This window comes from Protopterus annectens, chromosome 2.part1, assembly GCF_019279795.1.
Source record: "Protopterus annectens isolate FY-2018-M chromosome 2.part1, PAN1.0, whole genome shotgun sequence".
Taxonomy (NCBI): domain Eukaryota; kingdom Metazoa; phylum Chordata; order Ceratodontiformes; family Protopteridae; genus Protopterus; species Protopterus annectens.
This window is the reverse complement of record NC_056729.1, coordinates 266695416-266722618: the sequence shown is the minus strand read 5'-3', so window position 1 is coordinate 266722618 and position 27203 is coordinate 266695416. Positions and strand designations below refer to the sequence as shown.

Below are 27203 nucleotides of genomic sequence, written 5' to 3'. Positions count from 1 at the left end.
CCTTGCAAATAATCTTTTTTTTTAGCACATAAGTTAATATTTTTGAATAACAGAATTTACAATCACTATTTCAGCATAACAGTAAGCAAAAAGACTGGAGCTGATGATGACTGTATGCCACCTTTGTACAATAAGATGTACTGTCATTGTGTTCTTTGATTTATAGAACTGTGTAAACTTTTAAGAAGTTAATGTTATTTTTAATTCTGAGATGCTGCTTCTTGTAAATATTTTTTCTTTGTGTGTGTGTTTGTGGGTGTGTGTGCATGTGCGCTTGCATGCGTTGTTTGATTCTCTACTTACCATCCACCATCTGGTATTTCCAAGTGACCCTTCTCAGTCCCCTTAGCAGACAGTGACAACAGGAACATACTAGTATACCATCACTCTGATAGTAAACAGACATTTTCCCTTGGTCTGTCTCTTTAACCCACCACCCCCATGCACTCACGCATGCACTGATGTCATTTTTAGTCTAAACATGCATATTTCCATGATGCACCCTCCATTATGAATAATCTGACCAGAAGCATAGTTAGGGTACTGAGAAGTTGGCAGATGCCCTGGGTCCAGCATGTTAATGGGCATAATTAGCAGTTGCTTATGTGCTGCTTTATTGCAGTACTGGCATTCAGAAATGAATGTTGATACTGCATTTCTGAATAGGAGTAAAATGCTAAAGTGCTTTATGGATTATGGATGATAGGGTAACTGTAGCATAACCACTTGTCACATTTGTAGCAAGCAGCTTGCTACAGTTTCAGCTCAGAAAGAGGACCTTGTGTGTGTGTGTGTGTGTGTGTGTGTGTGTGTGTGTGTGTGTGTGTGTGTGTGTGTGTGTGTGTGTGTGTGTGTGTGTGTGTGTGTGTGTGTTGTTTTTCAGTTCTACAGTTGAGGGTCGCTAGACTGGGGAATGGCACTGGGTGCTATATGTGTTCACTGCGGCCCTGGATTTGTCTGTGCCCTCACTGTCATTGGACTGCCTGAGCTAGGACACCCCAGCCTCCTCCTGCTTTTTTTTTTTTTTTTTAGCTAGGCAGGAAAAATACATGGCCTTATCAGGAGGGAAGGAGAGGCAGTGAGCTCAAACCTCGGTCATCCCTCCTGAGTGATACACAGTTTACTATCTGAACTATGTCACCACTAGCATTACAGATGGGAGCAGCCCCTCTGTTTACAGAGCACCACATTTTAAGGGTGTTTGCAGAACATTTTGTCCACATCTCAAGAAGGTAATTGTTTCTAATTGTCACATGTTGTATTCAAGTGTTTCTCTACTGTTACCTGTGAAATGAGTTGACCCTAAATTTTTAAAAGAATAAAATAATCTGGACTGAAAACTGAACTGCATTTTTGGTCATTTTGGAAACAGAGCTTAACTGTTGTATTCCTAACAGAATACTTGTCTGTTACAGGGCTTGGCATTGCCACATTGATGATTGCTTTGACTGTAAGGATATTTTTCACTTTTCTGATGGTGCATTTTGCTGGATTCAACATGAAAGAAAAACTATTCATCTCTTTAGCGTGGATGCCCAAAGCCACTGTTCAGGTATGTTGCGTATATGTATATAAAGGCTGTCAGTCAGTAGAATGTGATATTGGTTATTTTTAGTTTTTTTTTCTTCTTTTTTCTTAGAGCAAGGCTAGAGTTAAAATGTCTTGCAGTACAGTATATAAATTTAAACAAGCTAATACGTTCTGTTAGTAATAGGAGAATTCTCAGTTACCATCAAAATTTGAAGGGGCAGCTTTATGCCTCTTATGTCTAAGATTAGTAGTATCTGAAGAAGTTTGTGAATATCGTTTGAACAAAAGCGCTTATGTGGATTAAATGTATGTGGTTTTATTGGACTGCAGCCGTTCTTATTCCATCCTTTAGTATTTTTATAAGATTAGAATTGACTTATGAGAACATATAAACTAAAGGTAGACATATCAGTTCTTGGTCTCTAGTTCAAATCTATAGCAAAAAAGTTAGGAAAATATACTAATACATTAATCTTAACAACTAATATATCTACATTCAGAAATTAAGGCTATGTTAACCTATATTTCAGACTGTACTCATCTGTTTCATGTAGCTTCTCTCTATCTTTATTAAAATAGTTTCCTTATTAATCAGCAGCATAGGCTATTGCAACCATTCAATAAGTGCGAATAAGTGCCGTTAGAAATGTAAAAGTAGTAAAAATCTGGTTTATTTAGCTTGCTTCACTTTCCCTAGTCACCGTGTTTCTCCAGTATATTTCTCTTCTGCAGCACAATATAAAGGTGGTACTTAGTGAGCATTAACTTATGTCATTACAACAGATGTAGTACTGCAAACTTATTTTCCTGATCATAAAGGATCCATACTGGCCAGGAACGATGTGCATTGTGCAGTAAAGACATTGCTGAACAGAGCTGTAATCAGGTAACACTCATTTCTCCCAATTCTAGTAGTGCTGGAAAGGTCAAGAAAATACGTACTTTCTCTCCTTCCACAAATTGTACCCTTTTGTCTAAAACCATCGTAGTTACATTTATATCTACTACCCCATTAATTGTAACAAAAAAGTCTTACTGGCATAACCTGATACATATGAGACACAGACATTTGTTTTATACTTCTGTGTCAGAAAGTTCATCTTCAGTCTGAGACTGCAGCCATTCATACATCCACAGCTTCATGCTTTCATCCATCATTTACTATGGGATGGCAAAATTCTAAATTATGGGAAATCTGGTCACATGCTTCAAATGTCTGACCGTCTTCCAGAGGAAATGAACCCTGACCTGGGCTGTATCATCTCATGTTGCGGCAAATACTGCTTGCTTTAGAATCCTGAATCAGATTTTGCTAAACAAAACAGCAAAGTTTTCAAGGCTTCTTATGAGAGCAAGGCATTCACATTTTCCTTCACTCTGATAGATGAGATCATCAAGAATAGCTTTTGTGGAGCTGATGATAAAAGTCCCTACCCCGAAAGACAGTTTGTGCATATGTTGTGTGTGTACTTATGTCTAGGATTACACTTAATATAATCAAACATACAAATGTTAGACTACAAAATGATTAACCAAAAAAAAAATCAAAACTCCTATTCCTGAAACCCACCACTATAAAAGACATTTTGTAAGGGATAGGCTCTGTGTAGCCACCCCCAATCCCTTCTACTGACATGACGTATACCAACTTTGAGACCGCATAACAGCAGGGGATGGGCAAATCCTTACTCTTCATTATATTGCAATCTGCCACAAAGTAAAACAAACATTTTGAGATCATATGTTTATTCATTTGCTTCTTACATTATTACACATGTTCAACTAACTAAGCTTTCAGCCATTTGCATATATATATATATATATATATATATATATATATATATATATATATACGTGTGTATGTATGTGTGTGTGTGTGTATATATATATATATATATATATATATATATATATATATATATATATATATATATATATATATAGATATAGATAGATAGATAGATAGATATGGGAGTGCTACAGAATCCTGAAAGACCAAAATCCTGAAAGTTCAAAATACTGAAAACACACAAGGTACCAACACTTACTATATTCCAGCACAAGTACATACAGAAAGAAATAAAACACAAACTATATTACTGTTCTACAAGTATAAGCAGGGAGGCAAGCCCCCCTCCATCCCCAACACCCCCTGCTACTCAAATATATCAACTCCAAGATTGCACTTAGTGAAGTGAAGTGCAGTCTCGGAGTTGATATATTTTAACAGGGGTGTGAAAATAGAAGGCTTGCCCCCCTGCATATAGTTGAAGGGTAATATGTTTCTGTTTGTACTTGTACTGGAATATAGTAAGTATGTATATATATATATATATATATATATATATATATATATATATATATATATATATATACACACACACACACACACACACACACACACACACACACACACACACACACACACACACATTTATATGGTTCTACTTCAAAACATCGAAAACTCATAACATCTAATTTCAAAACATCAAGACCATAAGATCGAAAATCCAAAACGTCTAAAACTCATAACATCGAAAACTCAAAACACTGAAACTTTGCATCACAACATCGAAAACTACAAAGCACATGTAAATAACATCCCCTCCACTTATAACACCACCAAATGAACAAACACACTTTTTACTATGTTTCTACAAGGGGGCAAGCCCCCCTTCACTGCCCACACCCCCTAGTAAATTAAATATACCAACTCCGAGATCGCACTACAGTGGGAAAAAGTTAATTTTCTAACCCTACTGTATCACGATCACCATAAAAAATGTACACATAATTTCTAAATCACTTACCTGTATGGCCTAAAAACACGTACAGAGTGGCAAAATAAACACTGTATAAATACTATAAATTCCTACACTATTTATTTTTATTTTATTTATTTATTTTACATTTGTTAACCGGGTTAGTCTGACTGAACTTTTGACTCATTTTCAGCAGAGACCCGGGGAAAAAAGCTCCTCAGGACTAGAAAACAGTTTATTAAATTTTAGTAACATAGTAGTAACAATCAGCTGTAGGATCTTCCAAGCAGAGACCTGGAGATAAAAAGCTCCTCATGCAATTCAGTTATACAGAGTATTAACAACTGGCAGACAAGTATGTGAGTTGTTACAAACAAGGTTTTAAACAATTAGCAGAAGAAAATGTGACTAGTTACAATATTATTTAAGCTGCTAGAGCAAAATGAGTTAATAGTTAGGCAGATGCTTATTTAAAGTGGGTAACATCTAGTTGTATAGGAGTTTGGAAACAAGAAAGGAAAGTAAGAATGGCTAGTAGGAGATGTAGGGGAGGTAGAGTATAGAAGACAGACTAGACAGGTAGGTTGTTTTGAGACTGTAAGAATTAAGAGTGGTTGGAGATAGAGGAAAGGAAGAGGTAGAAGAGGCAGGGGAATAGTGTTAGAGATGCATTAAGAGTGAGGTGGTGAAATAGGTGAAAGGTTGGTGGTTTCAGGGTGGTTGGCTACAGTGGCAAGACCACTTTGTTTTTAGGTATTTCCTTGTGGCTAATTTGAGACTTTTGCTATGCTGGAGGGATTTTATTTCCAAGGGGAGTTGGTTCCAGGATGTAGCTGGGTTATAGTTATAGAGAAGGTAGCCTATTTTGGTTTTGGGTTTGTAGATGTCTAATAATTCTTGATTTGAGCTGTGTATCGTCCTACTAGGGGGATATTTGGATATGATAGTGGTGAGGCTGGGGCAGAAGGAGGGTAGATAGAGGATAGAGTGGATGATTTGTAGTTGGTATAGTTGGAGCAGCTGGGGGAATTCTAGCCAGTCTAGTTGCTGTAGTGCTAAGCCATGGTGTGACTTGTAGGTTTGGTTAGCTGCAAATCTGGCGATCTTATTATAGGTAGTTTCAAGCTTGGAAATAAGTGTAGAATTTAGGTTTGTGAATATGTAGTAGCTGTACAGGAGTGTTGGGAGTAATAAAGCCTGGGGAGATAGTTATTTGGGCAGTGTTAGTTAAGTATTTCTTGCTACGGAAAAGGTGTCCAAGTTTCTGATGAGTTCTTTTTACCGAGTTAGTAATATGGAGATCAAACTTAAGCTGATCATATATTGTAACACCTAGCAATTTAGTACTAGATTCAGCTGAGATGATAGTGTTGTTGCAGGATAAGATGGTAAATGTACTTTTGAGTGTGGTGATGTTTTTATGGAGGAAGAGTAGGAGCTTAGTTTTTTTTTGGATTAAGTATTAGTTTGTTATCACTAAGCCAAGTCTCAATGGTGTGGAAGGATGCCTGGGTAGTTGAGTGAAGGTCAGTTGGGCTGTCAGCAATGGTTCTAACAGTTGAGTCATCAGCATATTGCACAAGAGATGACTGGGGATAACAGGAGTAGAGCAAGTTGGTGTTATTTACACTATGTAAATAATAACCATATAAATAAAAACTACAACATCTTATAGTGATACAACAAGATTAACATTAATAAACTGTAACATTTACATGTTTGATGATACACTACCCAATGTTATACATTTTCAGTGTTATGAAATTCAATATTATGAGTGTATGTATAATATATATATATATATATATACACACACACATATATATATCTATATATATATATATATATATATATATATATATATATATATATATATATACCCGCGGTGGTGGTGCTGCAGTAGCATTGTCGCCTCAAGGTTGTGCGTCAGGCCTGGCAAGCCGGTACGGGTAAAGCCCCCTACATATGTTGGTTATATATTCTCTTCTGGAAACAGTTGTTCATCACACTTGTAAGTATAAATGTGTATAGTTTAAAATGTTTATAATATGTGGGGCTCGCTACTTTAATATATATACTAACTCCAGGATCGCACTACAGTGGGGAAAAGGCCATATATAACTTTCAATTAAATGAGTTTCAGTCAAATGAGTTTTCAGTGAAGTGGGCTTTCAGTGATGTGATCCCACTGATTTCATCTTCAGTGAAGTGTATTTTCAGTCCAATGAAGTAGACCCATATATATATATATATATATATATATATATATATATATATATATATATATATATATACGTGAATGTATGTGTGTAGATATGTACAGTGAATATGTAGATAGATACATTATTAGAAACACTCACCATCCAACCGAATACAATATTCATGGATGACTTTTATTACCCCACTATTAACTGGGAATCATATACGACAATAAACATACAGGCACAAAGATGCCTCAATTTTGTAAACACAAACTTCCTGGACCAGATTGTCAATACAGCAACAAGGGGTGCAACCATACTGGATCTGGTCCTCAGTAATATGAGAGAGTGCTGCACACCCTCTAGTGTAATGTCTTCTCCGGTAACGTCTGACCAAAAAATGGTCCCTTGTGAATTAATAATGAATATTCAGGAATTTATCTAAGGCTAACTTCCTACTATTAAATGCTAATCTGGCAAAATGTCAAGCCCCTATAAACCCTGAGAACATTGCTGCCTACGCAGAACTGTTCACAGTAACCATATACAAGTATGTTAATAGCTGCATAGAGGCAGCTGTACCCACCAGGAAGAAGTACAGAACTAACACAAAAGAACAAGCCACCTTGGTGGAATCACATCAGTAGGCTATATAACAGAAGGAAGAAAAGCATGGTAAAACTTACGAGGTGCAGCACCCAGCAGGATGAGCATTAAGAACCTGTTCCCTAGTGATAACAGGAGAAGTTATATTTCACAGTATTTCCTGACGGAAGGTTGATGGGGAGAGAGGAGTAAAGCTGAAGCTGAATTTGTTGGCCAGTAGGTTTGCTGTATCTTCTGGCACAGTATAGGTGGCTCCATTCACAATGAGCTCTGTGCACAACTGTGTATTGCCTTTGAGGTTTTGGACATAGCTAAAGAATGCCTTGTGGTTGTCCTTGGTCTGGGAGGCCAAATTTACCTCAAATTTGGATTTGGTAGACTTTGTTTTTCCTCCAAGTTGTTTGTTTAGTTTGATGACAGTGCTTTTATTTTGCTGAAATAATTCTGATTGTTTAGTCTGCCTCTAGATATCTCAGAATGCAGTGTTTGTCTGTAACAAATTACATCATACAGGCCTCAATTTTTTCCTAAACTTCCTGTCACTGCATTGAATTTACATGCATACACTGCTGTCTTTCAGTCAGTTTTAAGTAACATTTCATGCCATTCAGTGACTATTTGCAACACAAACAGTGCAAATGCCACAGAACAGACTTTCAAATTGCTTTTTATTGCTGCTTCTTTTTAGAATGGCTAAACTGCAGTCTTTTGTGAAGCCTGATTTGTACTACTTTGACTCATCTCCCTTCCCCTTCACACCTAACTTCCCTAGCTGTCAAAGTGCTTAAGGTAATTTGAGTTGTTACCTGCTGTGATTGACAGCTCACAGTAGGAGACTTGACTCATGTGGTGTTTCCTTGTTCTAGCCTTTACTTTCTGTATGGCTACAATATGGACCGGGAGCTGTGACATCACAGCATGGGTGGGTTTTTAGGACAGTCGTGGTGATGTCAGTTTGGGGAGGGAATTGTCCAGAAAGGAAAGGTTAGTTTGCTTTTATTTTTTGTATTTTGTATTATTGCCTTTTTATATTTTGAGTACTGTGGTTTGTTTTCTTTACCTTGCGTTTTACTTGCATTCTGCTTTAACAGCATATTAAAACTTCAAAAGAGACCACAGCTCTGTCTCTTCTGAGTCAGGCAGAAATTTTTTTCTCGCCCTCCCACCCAGTTGCAGTTGTCTTGTTAAATACCACTGTCTTTCTAGTTGCCTGCCTCTTTTGTTAATTTGACCATATATCTCATTTCCTCTCTACTTTCACTGGCTTGTGTGAATAATCACAAAAATCATCATTTTTGAAATCCCCTCCCCTTCAACTATTTAAATTTATTGGCCATCCTACTGTATTCCATAGTACAAGAATACAAAAGTGACCACCCCTTTCAATCGATCTTGCTGTTTTAAAAATAATAACTCTCCACTAAACCTTAACTTTTTAAACAGGTAAAACTTAAGTTACCTACTTTCACATCTAACTTTTCTTCATCTTACCTTTAAGCATCCCTGTGACTAGCACTTGCTCTAATACCTGTCAAGCAGAGTGCCTCTTTGGCCCTCTTCAAAAGGAACCTTGAAGATTGGATGGGAGAGGGGAAGTTCATCCTGGGGATCACATCAGTTGCCCTGCTAGACAGGGGTCCAGGGAAGTAAATAGTGTGGGAAGAAATAGCCAGGGAATTGTTATGGCTAGGCTTGTATAGGCACTAGGGCTGATAGCCTAGTACCAACCTATAAACCTATGAACCTATGAACAACTGTATTCATTGCCCGTAATGACATCAATGAATTGGAAGCTTTTCCAGGGCAGGATAAAAGTTTTTTGAAAGTGAAACCACCACAGTACAGTAAGATACTGTTCTAGTGGAGAGAAACAGTCGATTTAAAATATGTTAAATGCTGTATTTTTGTTTATTCCGAGCAGGGACAGTAAATAGGGAGAAGGATGACAGAGAAGTTGAGCATTTAATAACAAAATCCTGTTGTTGTCCTTTAACTGTAACCTCTAATTTGGCTTCTGCACAATGTTGGGCCATCTACAGACCCAAAAGTCTCACTAGTTTCATATGCAGACCCATGGAAAGAATTATCATGGAAATGATCAATAATGACATAGGAAACCTCTAGACACTGGACCCAAGCCAATTTGGTTTCATCAGTGGCAGGTCATGCCTACTCAGCCTGGTGGACTTTGAGAAAGTCACCAAAGCAATGGATGAGGGCAGAATGGTTCACACTGCCTACCTTGACCTAGCCAAGGCATTTGACACAATCCCCCACTTGGACATTGTTGACAGTCTTAAGGGGTTACATACAAACCCTTATGTCACCCAAGAGATAGCCAGCGGACTGACAGGACCCAGGAAGTTAGAATTAAGGACTCTCCCTCTTGCTGATTTGTTGCACTTTTTGTCTGCTGTAGCACAGACTAGATTCAGGCCTGCTGAATCTGGTTTTGTTTGTTAAACTGAACACTAAACCAGGGTAACTTTCACTGGAGAGGGGCCCCATGCACCCTTATGGTAGAACAGTGCAGTTGGGACTCATCTGATTGAAGGTTGCTGGCATAGGGCACAGTTTTGAGCTTTTTATTGCTTAAATTGTTTAATTCAGTTTGCTAACTGTTTCAGCACAGCTTCACAGAGTTAAGTGACTAGCCACTGCTCTGCTGTATTCATCGGTTTACTAGTAGTGTACCTCCATGCACCATTGAGCACTGTAATGCAGTGGGGGTAACCATTGGCAGTTTTAGATGCAAAAACTTCAGTAGATAAATTTTCCCTTAGTAGCTGCCCATGATCCAGCCGAGAAGTCCTTAAATTGCTCAGAGAGCACCTCAGTTGTGCTTTTGCTCCTTAAACAGTTTCCAAATCACCACATCTACAATAGTCTCATACCATTTAGAGAACCCCCACTAGTATAGACCCTTTACAGAGCAACCCATTAGTAAAGACCCCGTTTAGAGCACCCAGTTATACCACACCCCTCCATTTTCTCTCCCCACTGTGAAAACAGGATTTAACCTAGCAATATGGATAGTCAGTTTCCCTCAATTTCTCCTACCAGCCTGATTGACATGGGTATCCTGAGACAGTATTGCAACTGCCTCATGTACACTGACAGCCCTCTACTCCTAAATTACCCAAGTACAATTTCTGAGATACATCTACACTAAGAATCTGGAAACTGTTCTCTCCTGCACACAGAACAGTAACTCTGAACAGGCTGTCAGCTCACATAATACACCTCCTACGCAAACCATACACTCAACACATAAACCATCATAAGTGGAGATACTCACCAGAAACTTTCCTAAACACCAGAGACCTTCCAAGCACAAACATGCTACACTTAATACAGCACTTGTAGCACTCAATACACATAAAAACACAAGCACCAGTGTCTCACCAAATAAGCCCCTAAGGCAAAGCACATCTAAACCAAATTTTTTAGTCATAGGTGACTCCATTGTGAAATACAGATGTCCCACTCAAAAGGCTGTACAAGGAGCAGGTTATGGTCAGCTGTCTATCAGGTGCCAGGATCCGTCAGATCACACATGCACTCACGTCTCTCAACAAGTACCATAGTTCATGCTGGTGTGAATGACTTGAGACGTACCTCACTGGACTATATGAAGAGAGACATGATTGAGTTCTATGAATATGTGTCCCAGGCAGCCTTGAGCAGCATTCTATCCTCATCTAGGATGATACCACAATATAAACAAAATATGACTGACTTCAGCAATTGGCTTAATTTCTGGTGTCATTTTATGGGGATCCAATTCCAGTCAGCCTGGGATGACACGGTTGATAGAACACACTGCTTTGCCAGAGATGGTCTTCACCTGTCACCTCTAGGCTTTCGATTACTGGCTAAGACGCTTGCCTCCCCCATAGTGCCTTTTTAGGCAAGGTCTCAACAACAACATTTCCAATGTGAAAATATCATTCACAAATAAATTAAAGGTTATCCTGCTAAATGCTAGGAGTTTACATCATAAACTGCACCCTCTGGAAGCACTGCTCTCCCTGGAGGATGTTGACATATGTGCAGACACAGAAACTTGGTTCAGGGGCACAGAGAGTACTCCAGTCTTGCAAGGCTACAACGCCTTCCACACTTTCAGACCGCAAAATTAATATGCGAGAACCAAAGGAGGAGGAGTGTCTATCTTCATCAAAGATAAATACACATGTAGACTGAATAGACAGAAAAAATCCATGGAGTTACTTCAAGTTCGACTAACTGTGGGTAAGACCCCCCTTCAAATCATTACCAGCTATAGGCCCCCTTCAATGAAACAAGATACCCACGCTGTTTATTTGGACCAGTTTGACTCAATCAAATTACAACCAAACACTCTAGTCATGGGCGATTTTAACTATCCCTCCATTGACTGGGAAGCTTATACAAGTGTGACAACCCACCACTGCCAGCCAGTAATCGATCCTTCATGCTTCCAAAGTAGTAATTAGTTCACCCCAATCCTCACTACTGACAACAGTGTATGGATGTTCACTGGGAGGTTAACAGGTACACAGACACTACTTCCAGATGCAGCTCTCTGCATCAAGTACAATTTCCCTTAAGAGCACACAGAGACCACAGTCAGTCCCAGGCTGGTTTCTCCCTCTCCTCCAGATCCCCAGTATGACTCCCCACTGGCACAGCTATAGAGTTGAGATCTCAACTGAGTGACCAAGCCAAGACCTCCAACACCCTCTCTGTCCAACCAGTGCTTCGTGTCTCTGCCCAAGTAGCTTACACAAACACTCTTTGAGGTTTGATTTACACACACACACACACACACACATACACACACACCTGGGAGAGGCTGGTACAGGTTTACTAGCTATGCCCCCTTCTGCCCATACTATAAGGTAGTTATCACTGCCACCAGTCATTCCTTATCAGCTACTTTAGGGCCGATAACAAAGGGTGTCCAATCTTACTGTGTAATATTAATACTAATACAAATGGTAGTTTGACCAAGAACAAGGCTATTACAAGTAGCTCACACAGTGTCACCAAATAAATATGCAAGTATTCTCTTAACTTAAATATTTCTGCACAGATCAGCCACAATGAAAGGTTTAAATATACTTAATAATAAATAATAAAAGAACAAGACAGTACTAAATATGTATTCACAGTGACATCAGAGTTCAAGAACCACATGAAATATTTAAAACTACATTGCATTACAGGCTCACACAAATAAAGAAAAACAAAATCTAAACTAAGCTTTGCTATATTTCTGACTGTATCTAAGAGAGTTATACTATTCCCTAGTAACTTACTTATAGAGCAAGACAGATGATGTGGTGAGTGTTTCTTGTTGTCAGGTCCAATATAGAATACAGAATGCTCTGTCTCACTAAGAGGCTTCTCAAAATAATATCTAAAATATTACTGCTGGGATAGTTGCAGAATTACATAATTTCTGGTCACCTGACTTCTAGTTCCAAGGCCAAAACCCCCATTGCTAGAAGCTGGCAGCGTTTAATTTCAACCTGTAAAAATACTCATACAAGGGCTTTTGCTCAGTTCTTTGGCAGATGCTGGAAGTCATAAAACAATTACATTCCCTCATGCTTCCAAAGTAGCAATTAGTTCACCCTAAAGACAATACAGAAAGTTTCCTACTATAGACTTTGTGTCTCTAGGTGCATTGAAACATCTATATGGTGTAGCCTATAAAGTAATTTAATTTCAGATATTTTTCTAAAGTTTGCTGGACTGAGGTTAACCTCCTGTATTCCAGTTTCCACTGTTAAAATATATACATTTAAACAGTTACAATAGTGCATGTACATTTCTGTACTCTTCCAGGATGACACACTGTGGATACATTTTAAACACAGCACTTACAATTACATTTTCAAAACAAACTTCTTTACAAAGCAGTTTGATATACACATGACATACAATTCTAATATATTTGTAACACAAGCATCTTGTATAGATTAGTTTGATATTCACAAGTGACATATAATTATTTACAAAATTCCAGCTAGCTGCCCTGGCAGTACATTCTTTTGTCACAACATGTATCAACATGCTCGCACAAAAGTTCCTGGACTTTGTTAATACTAATGCTCTGGAACAAATAGTATGCAATCCGACAAGGGGATCAAATACTCCCAAACTGGTCTTCACCAACATGGGTGATTGTTGTACCACCACAAGTATAGGACCCTAACTGATTAAATCTGATCACAAATCAGTCATATTTGAAGTAGCTATAACACCTGAACCCCTCTTAGGTGAAATCAGGCTAAAGAAATTCACCAAAGCTAATTATACTCTACTAAGGGGTGGCATAAACAATTTCCAAGCTCCTGTTCCCAAAGATGGTATTGATAACTATACTAAGGTATAAACAAATGTCCTATACAAACACTTATACAAATGTAAATGAAAAGCAAAACCAGCAAAATCCAGGTGCCTCTGTTGTAAGCCACCAAAGGTCCAAGAGTAAATGCAGAAAAAAAGAAAAGGCAAGGCTCCAGTTTCTTCAACCAACATAGCTGTTTACTAACACAAGCGCTTTCACTAAATGCTTCTTCAGGTGTATCTACATTGTTGCCAAAACACCCATTTTATACTATCATCACAAATCACATGACAAAACTATTTAACTATTTAAAGAAAAATGCTTCTAAAAACATATAAAAAATGTATACATTTAAAAATATCTACCATCAAATGCAAATACAGAAAATATGTACACATATAACACATTTAAAAACATCACCTATGCAATGGTCTATTTTTTAAAATGGGTCTCATTGGCATATGGTCATTTAATCCATGTCCTACATCAGCCCTCAACCTCACAATCCAGTTTGCCTCTAACTCTTCAGTTCTAGCTCTGATATCACCCCCCCTCTTATTCTCATAACATCTGCCTAAGACCATAAATTTAAAACTATGTCTTTCACTTGTCTCAGACACATGTTTTGCAAGGGCATTAAATAAGCATTTTTTTTAATTTGATATATATGCTCTCTTATTCTATCTTTGAGCAATCTGTTGGTTTTACCAACATAGAATTTATTACATAACAGGCACGTAGCCAGATATACCACATGGGGGTACTACAAGTTGCATTAACGCTCAAATGAAAGACCTCATAAGAATCTGGATGTTCAAATTCTGTTTCTACATCTATATATTCACAATACTGACATCTCTTACAGGGTTTAGTCCCTCTATCTTTAGAATGCCCTATCTGATCTCTCGGTGTACACAGTCTCCTTTTCAATGACTTTTTGTTCTTAAACATAAACTTAGGATGTGGGTCCAGAAACTTACTCACTTGCCTATCTGTGGTCAAGAGATTCCAATGAGTATTAATAATATTGGTATATTTTCTTACGTCTCTTGAATAACTAACACACATTGTAAGCTTACTATTATTATATATTTTATTAGCCCCAGAGCTTTCACAAGGTTCTGAAAAATAGGGCTTTGCTCTCGTACCCCTTAATTTTTCTGTCTCTATCATATTACTACGTACTTCATCCTTATTGTATCCACTTTCCACCAACTCTGTACTTACTACTTCTGCTTGTTGTTTAAAGTCATTCTGTTTAACATTAAGCCTTGACACCCTATACAACTGGTTATGTGCGACATTTCATAACACATACTTGGGATACATACTATCTTTCCTTAGCAATTTATTGGCATGACATTCTTTCCTATACATTTTTGTACTTAATTCCCCTTCCTCTCCTCTCACTATACTAACATCCAGGAAATTCACCTCAGAGCAAGACCAAGTCAGTATAAATTTAAGGAATGGTGTTGAATTATTAATCCATTTCACAAAATCCAATAAATGTTTTACTGACCCCTTCCATAACAGGAAGAGGTCATCTACAAACCTTTGAAAAAACAGTATGTGCTGTTTATAGGGACCCCTTTCCACATTCTCTACCTCCCATGCTGACATCTCCGCATTCGCATAACTGTTGGCACATGATGTGCCCATTGCAACACCATTGCACTGCCAGTATATTCTGACCCTAAACTTAAAGATGTTATTCTCAAGCACTAGTTTCAATAAGATCTGTATTAGCTGTATCCTTTCTCTCGTGTAATTTCCATCTTTCTCTAGTAACTCTGTGACACTATTAATTCCAAGCTCATTCGGGATTACTGTGAAAAGAGAAATTACATCAAGTGCAACCAACAAAGTAAGTTCAGTAATTTCTTCCTTCCTGGAAAACTCATGCAGATCTCTAATAAAATGTCCAGTGTCTCTTAAAATATATTCTGACTTACTCAATAAATTCCTAAGATTTTTATCCGAAAATATGGAAATGGATTCTGTGCACCAATCCCTTCCTGCTATGATTGGTCTCATAGGGGGATTTACCTTACATTTATGTAACTTCGGTAATCCTTGGAATTTAGGAGTGAGAGGATTTTGTATTAAAAAATACTTTAGAAGACCATCATCTATAAGGCCCAAACTTTCTAAATTTTTAAGTTCACTGTATACTTTCTCTATCATTCATCTCACTTGTGAAGGGGAAATCAATTTATAGAACTTAGTGTCTTTCAATAAGTCATGCATCTTTGCATCATAGTCTTCTCTACTCATAATGACTATTTGTCCACCTTTATCAGCTGGTCGTATCATGATAGTGGGATCCATCTGGAGGTCTATCAGGGCTTCAAACTCTTTTTTTTTGTTATATTATGCCATTTTTTTTCTTATTCAGTTTACTTTTCTCTTCATAATACAACTTATATACATCTTCTAAACAAAGTTTCTCAAAAGCGTTAACAAACAAATTTCTGGGCTTCCTAAAATTAAAAGTTTCTACACTTTCATTATTATCAATCATAATTTTAAGCATTAAGTTGTGAGTGAACATTTTAATATCAAAAACAATCTCTGTAATGTCCATATCAGCTGTGGGGATAAAGGATAAACCTTTTTCCAAAACATTAAGTTCATATTGTGTTAACATATTTGATGATAGGTAACTACTAAGTTTTTACATTCAAGAAAGCTTTCTTTATTGTGTATGGACTCAACCATCTCTTCTACATATTTCCTTTTGTTTTGCATTATACTTCTCCCTCTCTGCTGATTTCTGTACTGTCCTCTGCTTGTAGACCTTTCCCTGGTTGGAAGTGGAAAAGTCAGATTCAACTGTCCATGTGGGTGTAAAAAAGGGGGGTACTTTCCATGTTCTGCCTTCCTGGTCTGGAGATATTACCATTCTCTTCACGGTGAACTTCCACTACTGTGGAGAAAGTTTTTTTTCTCGCTCCAGTTGCCGTCGTGTTTAACGCGCTGTGTCTCCCTTCGTCTGGGCTTTGAATCCGCCCCTCCTCTTCTTCCTGTGTATTAACAGCCACCGAATTAGATGTTGCCTCTATTTGCGCACTCTGATTTGCTGAGGCCGCTGTCTCCATCATTCTCGCTATGCCAGTGTGCTCCATGGCTGTATTGGACTCTTGTGGCCACGTGAACACATTGCCCAGCGCAAAATCTGTACGGTCTCTTTGTAGTTTCTTTAGCTTAATTTGGAGCAATTTTCTAGCATAGGTCACAGCGTTGTCCATCAAGTCATTTACTGGTTTTAAAGTCACTTCAGCACCACATTTTCTGTAGAGATCAACATATTTTTTCCTAATTAGGTTTAGTACAGTTGTCTCTTCCCTGCCTGCTGCAGCAACCAACAGTTTTAAATAACCCAAACTTGTGCTTAGGTTTAGTTGCTGCCATTCACTTAAAAGCACAGGATCACAGTCCGTTTGAGTAGGCATCTTTAACACCCTTAACCCACAGGGTATTACTTTCTCTGCAACGCACACTTCTAAATGAAACTTTTCATACTGCACACGTTTAAGTTTACATAGATCTTTCTCCAAGGAAAATACGTCACTCTTCAGTGCAATAAAGTCAATGTTAGGAAAATTAGTTCCTTCCACAGTACATGTATTTTCAAGCAGTGGATTCTTATTTTCGCTCACCTTATCAATGGACAAGTTAATATTAAATTCAGTCCATTTTAAATCATTTTAAATCTGTTACAGGATTGTAACTTAGCTCAATATTCTCATTTCCTGTAGCCATAATTCTGGAATGGTTGGAAAAGAACAAAATGAAAATGAAAAGCAAAACCAACAAAATCCAGGTGCCTCTACAGTAAGCCACCAAAGGTCCAAGAGTAAATGCAGAAAAAAAGAAGAGGCAAGGCTCCAGTTTCTTCAACCAACACAGTTGTTTATTAACACAAGCGCTTTCACTAAATGCTACTTCAGGTGTATCTGCATTCTTGCCAAAACACCCATTTTATACTGTCATCACAAATCACATGACAAAACTATTTAAAGAAAAATGCTTCTAAAAACATATAAAAAATGTATACATTTAAAAATATGTACCATCAAATGCAAATACAGAAAAATATTTACACATATAACACATTTAAAACATCACCTATGCAATGGTCTATTTTTTAAAATGGGTCTCACTGGCACATGGTCATTTAAGCCATGTCCTACATCTGCGCTCAACCTCACAATCCACTTTGCCTCTAACTCTTCCGTTCTAGCTCTGATATCACCCCCCCCTCTTATTCTGATAACATCTGCCTAAGACCATAAATTTAAAACTATATCTTTCACTTGTCTCAGACACATGCTTTGCAACGGCATTAAATATGCTTTTCTTTTTAATATGATATATATGCTCTCTTATTCTATCTTTCAGCAATCTATCGGTTTTACCAACATAAATTCTAGCTAGCTGTGCTGGCAGTACATCCTTTTGTCACAATACGTACCAACATGCTTGCACAAAGGTTCCTGGACTTTGTTAATACTAATGCTCTGGAACAAATAGTATGCAACCCGACAAGGGGATCAAATACTCCCGACCTGGTCTTCACCAACATGGGTGATTGTTGCACCACCACAAGTATAGGACCCTCACTGATTAAATCTGATCACAAATCAGTCATATTTGAAGTAGCTATAACACCTGAACCCCTCTTAGGTGAAATCAGGCTAAAGAAATTCACCAAAGCTAATTATACTCTCCTAAGGGGTGGCATAAACAATTTCCAAGCTCCTGTTCCCAAAGATGGTATTGATAACTATACTAAGGTATAAACAAATCTAATTATACTCTCCTAAGGGGTGGCATAAACAATTTCCATAGTATCTCTGAGAAGCATGCTTTTCAAACACAGCCTAAGCACTGGCTTTGTCCCAGTGGAGTGGAAAACAGCTACCGTGATCCCTTTGAACATGGCGGTTCATCCACAGACCCAAGGAACTACAGACCCATGAGCCTGACCAGCCTTATCTGCAAGGCCATGGAATGAATCATCATGGGCCTTATTAACAAAGGTATAGGAAATCTCCAAATACTTGACCCCACCCAGTTTGACTTTGTCAAGGGGAGATCATGCCTGTTAAACTTGGTGGACCTCTTCGAGACAGTCAACAAAGCCCTAGATGAAGGCAAATCTGTGCCTACGGCCTACCTAGACTTAGCCAAGGCCTTTGGCACAATCCCCCACTCAGGCATCATGGATAAACTTACCCAGCTGGGTATCAACCCATATATTGCCAGGTGGGTTACAAACTGGCTCACTGATAGAACTCATACTGTCAAAATAGGGGACTCCACCTCCTCCAGCAGACCTTCAACTAGTGGTGTTGCACAGGGATCAGTCCTGGGACCCCCTACTGTTTGGAATCTACTTCTCCGAAATGCAGGCTAAAACTAAAGGACTGTGGCTGACAAAGTTTGCTGATGACTGTAAACTGGGAGCTATCATTGAAACCTCTAGAGATGTCAACATCCTGCAAGAAGGTCTTATGCAGACTAATGACTGGTGCCAAAGTCGTGGTCTTAAACTTAATCCAAAAAAATGTATTATCATCCCCTTTGGCAAGGGTGATGTTCCTGCAAACTACCACATTGATAGCAATACCATAAGCACACAGTCAGTGGTGAGAGATCTAGGCACACAGATTGACAGCAACCTTAACTTTGATCACCATGTCTCCACATTGGTACGAAGGGCATTTTATATTGCTCATCTCATAAGTAAGTAAGGGCAGTGCCTGCAGAAAAAAAGAGGTTACAACATCCCTGTACTCTTCCCTCATCAGGCCAGTAACAGAGTGCAATGCTTCCTTTGGTATGTTCCTTTCTATACACATGCAGCAACTGAAGAGACCACAAAGGCTCCTTGCAAAGAAAATTCAGGGTCTTCAAGATCTGTCTTATGTGGACAGACTGCAATTATTGCCACTTTTACTCTGTATCATACAGATGCTTAGAGGTGACCTGTGCTTCCATACAGAGAAATTTCTGACCCAGCTTTGATGGAAATGCTGCACATTCACAAGTCAAGTGGCATATGGGTCACTCACTCAAAGGACCTTAACCTGGCATGTGACATCAACAGAAATTGCTGGAGATACAGATTTCTCACAGAGGTTGCCCCACCTTTGGAACAAGTTTCCTATTTATGTTAAACAAGCCCCTTGTTGCCACTATTTAACCCGCAGTTTGGATGATTAGATGGGTAACTGGAAATTCACCCCGGGTGTTCCACCTGTGTCCCTCTTGAACAGGGGCAGTAGATGCTGATTTTAGTGTCTGCTTGAACGAGAAACCCTTGGGAACATGGGTTGAACTTGGCTGGGCTTGTAAGGGCATTGGAACTGTTAGCCTAGTCACCTCCTATGATCCTATGAACCATAGCTAAGGATAACCGTAAGGCATTTTTCAACTATATCCGTAACCTAAAAGGTAGGACCCAGACATGTGCAGAACTAGCTGTGGATGGCATCACACACACTGATCCTGCAAAAATGGCTAACCTATTAGCTGACAGGTTTGGTGAAAATTTCACCACACTGTCCCCTGCAAACACTCCAGAAAGCACTCCTTCTACATCTTCCCCACCTTGCATCTCCAAAGAGCAAGTCATTGATGCTCTCTCCAAGGCCAAAACACAGCTTCTATGGGACCTGATGGCATCCAAGGTTGCATTTTACATGGTCTAAAACATGAGTTAGCAACTTCATTAGGTACTATCTTCAACCACAGCCTGAGTACTGGTTTTGTCCCTGTTGATTGGAAAACAGCAACCGTCATCCCATTTCATAAAGGGGGTACAGCAACGGACCCTGGGAACTACAGACCCTTAAGCTTTACCAGCCTTATCTGTAAAGCCATGGAACAGATTATCATGGGCCATATAAATAAGGATACAGGTGATCTCCAAACCCTTGATCTGACACAGTTTGGTTTTATCATGCCTGTTAAACCTGGTGGACTTCTTTGAAAAATGTCACCAGAGCCACAAACGAAGGCAAATGCATGCATGCAGCCTTCTACACAGTCCCACATTTGGGCATCATTGATAAACTCTCCTAGTTGAATATCAACCCTTATGTCATCAGTTGGGTTGCCAACTGGCATTATTATCCCCTTTAGTAAAAACAATATCCCTGCAGAGTATCATATAAATAATAATAACCTAAGTAGCAACTCAGTAGTGAGAGACTTGGAAATGCAAGTTGACTGTAGCCTAAACTTTGACCACTATGTGTCTACTGTAGTAAGGAAGGCATTCTACATTCCATACCTCATTAGCAAAGGCATTGCCTCAAGAGAGAAAGAGGTCATAGCAACCCTATACTCAACCCTCATTAGGTCATTAATCGTATACAATGCTGCCTTTGGTATGTACTTTACCAGGCACCTGCAGCAACTTGACAGACCTCAGAAATTTCTAACCAAGAAAATTCAGGGACTCCAGCATATCATACATTGACAGACTGAAGTTATTGTTACTGTACTCAGTAGCATACAGACTACTTAGAAGAGACTTGTGCCTGGCCTACAGAGCAATCTCCGATCCAAACCTAATGAAAATGCTGTATGTCCAAAAGTCAAATGGGACAAGAGTCACTTGCTCCAAGGACCTTAACCTGGTCTGCGACATAAATAAGACCTGCTGGGGAGACAGATATGTCTCTCAGAGGTTGCCTCTCCTCTGAAATAGGCTACCAGTTTACATCAAGCAAAGCCCCTCTATGACCCTGTTTAAGCATAGCGTGGATGACTGTATGGGAAACTATAAATTCCTGCCAGGATTTCACCCATGACCCTCTTAGATATGGGCAGTCATTGCTAACTAAGATCTCGAGTTTAGGCAAGATCCTTTATATTGGGTTTCTCTAGTATTATATTGGGTACACATGGTTAGGCTTATAAAGACCTTTGGGTCAATAGCCCAGTAACCACCTATAAACAAAGAGGCCAGTCAGAAGCAGAGTCCTGCAGGGATCTGTCCTGGGACTGCTGTTTTTTGGCATTTACTTCTCTGAAGTCAAGGCCAATGTCAACAGCCTCTGGCTGACTAAATTTGCAAATGTTTGCAAATTAGGAGCTGTCATTGAATCACACATAAGTTCATAGGTTCATAGGTAGGTACGAGGCTATTGGCCCAAGGGCCTACGTAAGCCTAGCCAGCAAGGTTCCATAGCTTACGCCACCCAAGAAAGTTATTTTCCTGTGCCACTGTCCAGCAGAGACACAGAAGTGATTCCTGGGGTGTATTTCCTATTTCCCATCCACTCATCAAAATTTTTCTTGAAGAGTGCTAATGAAGAACTTTGCTTGACATAGATGGGTAGCTTGTTCCAGAGTATAGGAAGTCTCTGGGACAGGAATCTATCCCTCCAGCGTGTTTTGTTTATTGTGGTGACAAGGTTTAGGTCCCTAGAGTGTGTAGCTCGGAGGGATTGGGATTTCTTTAGGTGTAGCATGTCCACCAGCTCTGGGTTTGACATAGCTTTATATGTTAGGCAGAGATCACCTCTGAGTAGGCGATATGCTACGGAGTAAAGCTGGAGTTTTTGAGGCAGTCAGTGTAGGGTATTTGTTTGAGGCCAGTAATCCTCTTTGTGAGGTACTTCTGTAGCCTTTCCAGCCGCTGCAGATGTCTTGTGAGGTACATTCCAAAAGGGGCGTTGTACTCTATAATGGGTCTAATGAGTGATGAGTAGAGGGGAGCAATGACCTCTTTTTTTCCTGGATGAGAACCCTTTTATGATGAGGTGTGCCACATAGAAGGACTTCCTGACTACTGTGGCGATGTGACTATCAAAGGAGAGACTACTGTCCACCTGGGTCCCAAGGTCTCTTATCATGCATTCAGTGTTAAGTAGATTGCTGCCTATGTGGTAGTTCATGGGTACAGAGTTTTTACCAAATGGGATGACACTGCACTTTTTGGCATTGAGCTTGAGGCCATGGCTCTGACACCAGGCATCTGTCTCAGTGAGGCCCTTCTGTAGGATGTCCACATCATTTGGGGATTTGACTATGGCTCCTAGTTTGCAGTCATCTGCGAACTTCATTAGCCAGAGGTCTTCTGTGTTAGCCTGTACTTCAGAGAAGTAGATACCAAACAGGAGAGGTCCCAGGATGGAACCCTGTGGTACTCCACTTGTCACTGCTACAGTGTGGGTTCTGTCAGTGAGCCAGTTGGCAACCCATCTTGTGACGTAGGGATTTATACCTAGTTTAGTGAGTTTAGCTATAATTCCAGAATGGGGGATGGTGTTGAAAGCCTTGGCGAGGTCAAGGTAGGCTGTGTGAACCACCTTACTCTCATCCACGGCTTTGGTGACTGCCTCAAAGAAGTCAATCAGGTTCAGGAGGCATGATCTGCCTTTCACAAACCCGAACTGGGTGGGATCCAGAGTTTGGAGGTTACCAATGTCTTTGTTTATGAGTTCCATGATGATACGTTCCATGGCCTTGCAGACCAGGCTCGTCAGGCTAATAGGTCGATAGTTCCCAGGATCAGTGCTGGCTCCCCCTTTGTGGAGTGAGATAACTGTTACTGTGTGCCATTCAGTGGGCACAAAGCCTGATGTGAGGCTATTATTGAACATGGTGCTTAAGTGGGGAGCCAGTTCGTTCTGAAGTTCGTGTAAAACACAGTCTGGGATGTTGTCCGGTCCCATGGATGCTGTGTTTTTGACTTTAGAGAGTGCAGCTTTTACCTGCGTAGTTGTGATTACAGGGACTCTGCATTCTTCCTGTATAGATATTGGTCCTTTAAGGGGTGAGAGAGGGGTAAAGTTAGCACTGAACCTATCTGCCAGGATGTTGGTAATATCAGTTGGTTCTGTAATTTTCATGCCTTTGTGCTGTAACTCAGAGCAGATCTGGGTGTTGCCATCTAGATTATTGACATAGCTATAGAATGCTTTGTGGTTGTCCTTGGATTTAGTGGCGATTTTGTTTTCGTAGCTAGCTTTTGAAGATCTTATAAGGGATCTCAGCTTCTTACTGAGGCTGACCAGGGAGCTCCTCCACTCATGGGATTTTACTCTCTTTTGCAACAGTTTCTTCCTTCTGTTGTACATTTTGTTTATGGCAGGGGACCACCAGATTGGCTTCCTTTTTTTTGGAGGATAACGTCTTGGTTCTGTTTGGGATAGCACGATCCATGGTCACAAATGTTCTCCAGGAAGGGCTGTAACAGACACACAACTGGTGTCAGAGTCATTGACTAAAACTACTGAACCTATCTGCCAGGATGTTGGCAATATCAGTTGGTTCTGTAATTTTCGTGCCTTTGTGCTGTAACTCAGAGCAGATCTGGGTGTTGCCATCTAGATTCTTGACATAGCTATAGAATGCTTAGTAGTTGTCCTTGGATTTAGTGGTGATTTTGTTTTCGTAGCTAGCTTAGGAGGATCTTATAAGGGATCACAACTTCTTACTGAGGCTGACCAGGGAGCTCCTCCACTCATGGGATTTTACTGTCTTTTGCAACAGTTTCTTCCTTCTGTTGTACAGTTTGTTTATGGCAGGGGACCACCAGATTTGCTTCCTTTTTTTGGAGGATAGCATCTTGGTTCTGTTTGGGATAGCACGATCCAATGTCACAAATGTTCTCCAGGAAGGGCCGTCGCAGACACACAACTGGTGTCAGTCATTGACTAAAACTAAGTGCCAAGAAATGCATAACAGTATCCTTCAGGAAGTCATCCACCCATGGTAACGATCTTATTGACAGCACACCCCTAAGAGTTGACCCAGTAGTCAGAGACTTGGGGACACAGACAGACAATAATCTAACCTTTGACCATCACTTGGTACAGTGGTGAAGAAATTATTCTATCTTGTGCAGCTTATAAACAAAGTTATGGCATCTAGGTCCACTGTATTCTGCATTCATCAGACCTATCAATGAGTACAGTTCCTCCTTTGGCATGTACCTAACCAGGCATATCCAACAAATGGAGCATCCACAGAGGTTGCTCACTGAAGGAATACATAGAGTAAGTTACATGTCCTATGGAAACCACCTCAAGGCCCTATCCTTGTTTTCTGTCTCCTACAGGCTGCTGAGGGGAGATCTATGCCTGGCATACAAGACATTATCAGACCCCACTCTGATGGGCCTCCTGCATATCCACAAAAAACAGCACCATAATTACCAGTTCTAAATACTTAAACCTTGCCTGTGATATAAATAGGACCTGCTGGAGAGAGAGGTATGTATCCCAGAGACTACCCCTTCTCTGGAACAAGGTCCCCATCCATGTGAAGCAGAGTACCTCTCTAAACCAATTCGTGTAATTTGGAAAATTGGTTGGGGAACAGGAAATTCATCCCTACTTTGGTACCTATGTCTGTAATGGACATAGGCAACCTGTAAATGTTTCATCTCCCAGGTCCCTGCTTGCAAATGTTTCACCTCCAGCGTCCCTGCTTACACATACCAGAACTTGTCAGAGATTTGGGATGCATAGCTATGCTTAAAACGGCCCTTTTGGTTGTTAGCCTATTAAATACCTATGAACCTATACATATATAGATATATGGCTGTCATTCATTTGGTAGAGCAGCCAAATAGTAGAGTCACCGAAGAACTCACATTTGGTAGCATATTCACTTGGTAGAGTTAAATTAGTCGCATGAATGTAGTAGTTGTTTTTATAAGCTGAGCCCTGAGCAGTGGTTTAGTTAGCTGATTTTTGCAGGATGTTTTAATTTGTGATATATTTGCCCTGTATCTCATACAGCTAATGACATCCTTCTTAGTTAGTAAGAAATACAGTCAGTAAATAATGCCAGTGTATGCAACTGTGATTGCTGTTTTCTATGGGAAATCACTTGGTAGAATTTATAAGTGTGCACTGACAGTGGTTGCATTCTTGTGGGAGATTTTTCTCTTGTTTTGCGTTGATACAACTGTGGAGATGGCAGATTTGAGTTAAGGAGTGTGAGGAGGAGCAAAGGGGGCTTGCCTTCTTGAAAAATATACTTGTAGTTTTCCTTGTGGTTCTTGTATGTTTTGGGAATTTGTTTATTTAATTTGTGGTAGAATTAAATTATTTGGTCTTGTTTTGGACCAAATGTGATTTAGTTAAGGGATTTTTTTTTACCAAATGTGATTTCTACTTATTTTTTTCAGCCAACTATGATTATTCTGTTTGAGATATCTAGCAAATATAATCAACTCGTATTATAAAGCCCAACTAAATTCCGGAGGAATCATGTTTTATGTTGAATAACAATAGGGAAAATGAAAAATAAACACCAGTTCACTTAGCTTTTGAAACCTACATGTATGCTATCTGTTTATCCCTTTCTGCAAGTGAAAACTCTTAGAACCAAAGTACAAGGTTTTAGGCCTCTCCATTCCTAGATTTCAACTCTGTATAACAGATAGTCCAACCAGGTACAGCCAACTCCAAATCAGCCTCCTACTAAGCAGTTGTACTCCATACCTCCATGGTCGTCTGGTAGGTTTCTTCTTACCCCTTTGCTAATCTACCTTCCTGTGTTTTGCTTGTAAGCTGCCTTCAAATATACCAGAGATTTGGCAATTTGTACAAATCAATTTTCTGGCCATCTGAGACATTGTTTTCACACACACGCAGCACACCAGTTTGGTCCTTGGAAGTGTGAAAAGGTTGAAATGATAATTTCACTTTTGGTATTTGGAAGTGAAAAAATGTCATTGTTACCCTGGCCTTGGTGCATGTATGTAAATATACTTACAAAGAAATATTAAAGCCGTAGCGTGATTTAAAGCACTCTCCATTTTGATGTTTAACTGAAATGAATTTTTTATGAGAGCATTTAAAAGAAATCCCTGGCATTTGAATGTAATAATGTATAAGTCTTTTGGCACGAATGATGTTACATGACGGAATAAGTTTAATTGTATTACATAAAGTGGCAGTTTCTTCTCTGGTCAGTTGATTTCAGCAGCAATAGCATCCCTCAGTAACTGGCACATTTTCTCATTGGTCATGCATGTTTTGCAGTTGCAGAATTTCTAGTTAGCTATTTGGATACTGCATTTTAGAGCTACTTTCATGTCTCTACTCTAAAGAATATGTTGTAATGATTAGTGTTGAGTGCTGAGTAAACATAGTGGCACAGAATCAGATTTATAGCGTTAAACAGTAAACGTGCAGTAGAAGTTCAAGTGGTTGGGGTAGGATTGGGGCAGGGAAATTACTCTATATCCTGTGTAACTTCTGCAAAACTGTACTGTGACTCATAATTGCTTGGCAGCTACTCATGTTAAACATATGCATCAAAGTTTCATAACCAGTCATATGATGATACACGTTTTGCCCTTTGTCGTGCAGTGCATAGGGCTTCATAAAAAACATCGCCTGCAAGGATTGTTTTAGCTTTTGGACAAGCTCATAAAATAGCTTTATTTATGATTTTGTTGTAAAAAAATGGATAAGGTGGGGGATGGAAAGGTTAACAATGAAAGAAGAGAAACTAAAAAGGACAAAGATAGTCAGCCTGGTGTTTATATAGCCATTACATGTGCAGTTATTTACTGACTGTAGGTTTCATGAATAATTACCAATCACATATTTCACATGTTGTTGCTGCCTGGGACAATAAAATGTGGCAGTCTAGGAATGGTTTGTATTTTTGTCCTGGTAGTATAATGAAGGCCTCTGCCACATGTCCTTGCTAGTGCAGTCGTGAGGTTTGTAAGCATACAGTGGTACACAAAGAACATATGTTACCCATCCCCAGGATATA

General features: G+C 39.4%; 1 protein-coding gene across 4 annotated transcripts in view; it reads left to right on the top strand.

The window, feature by feature from the left end:
* The window catches only part of SLC9B2 (solute carrier family 9 member B2), a 504139-nt gene that overhangs the window by 412439 nt on the left and 64497 nt on the right, over nt 1-27203 (top strand). For all 4 annotated transcript variants that reach the window (XM_044062120.1, XM_044062122.1, XM_044062121.1 and 1 more), the window contains exon 11: nt 1416-1552. In XM_044062120.1, the coding sequence (XP_043918055.1) occupies nt 1416-1552 (137 nt within the window). The remainder of the gene's footprint in view (nt 1-1415; nt 1553-27203) is intronic.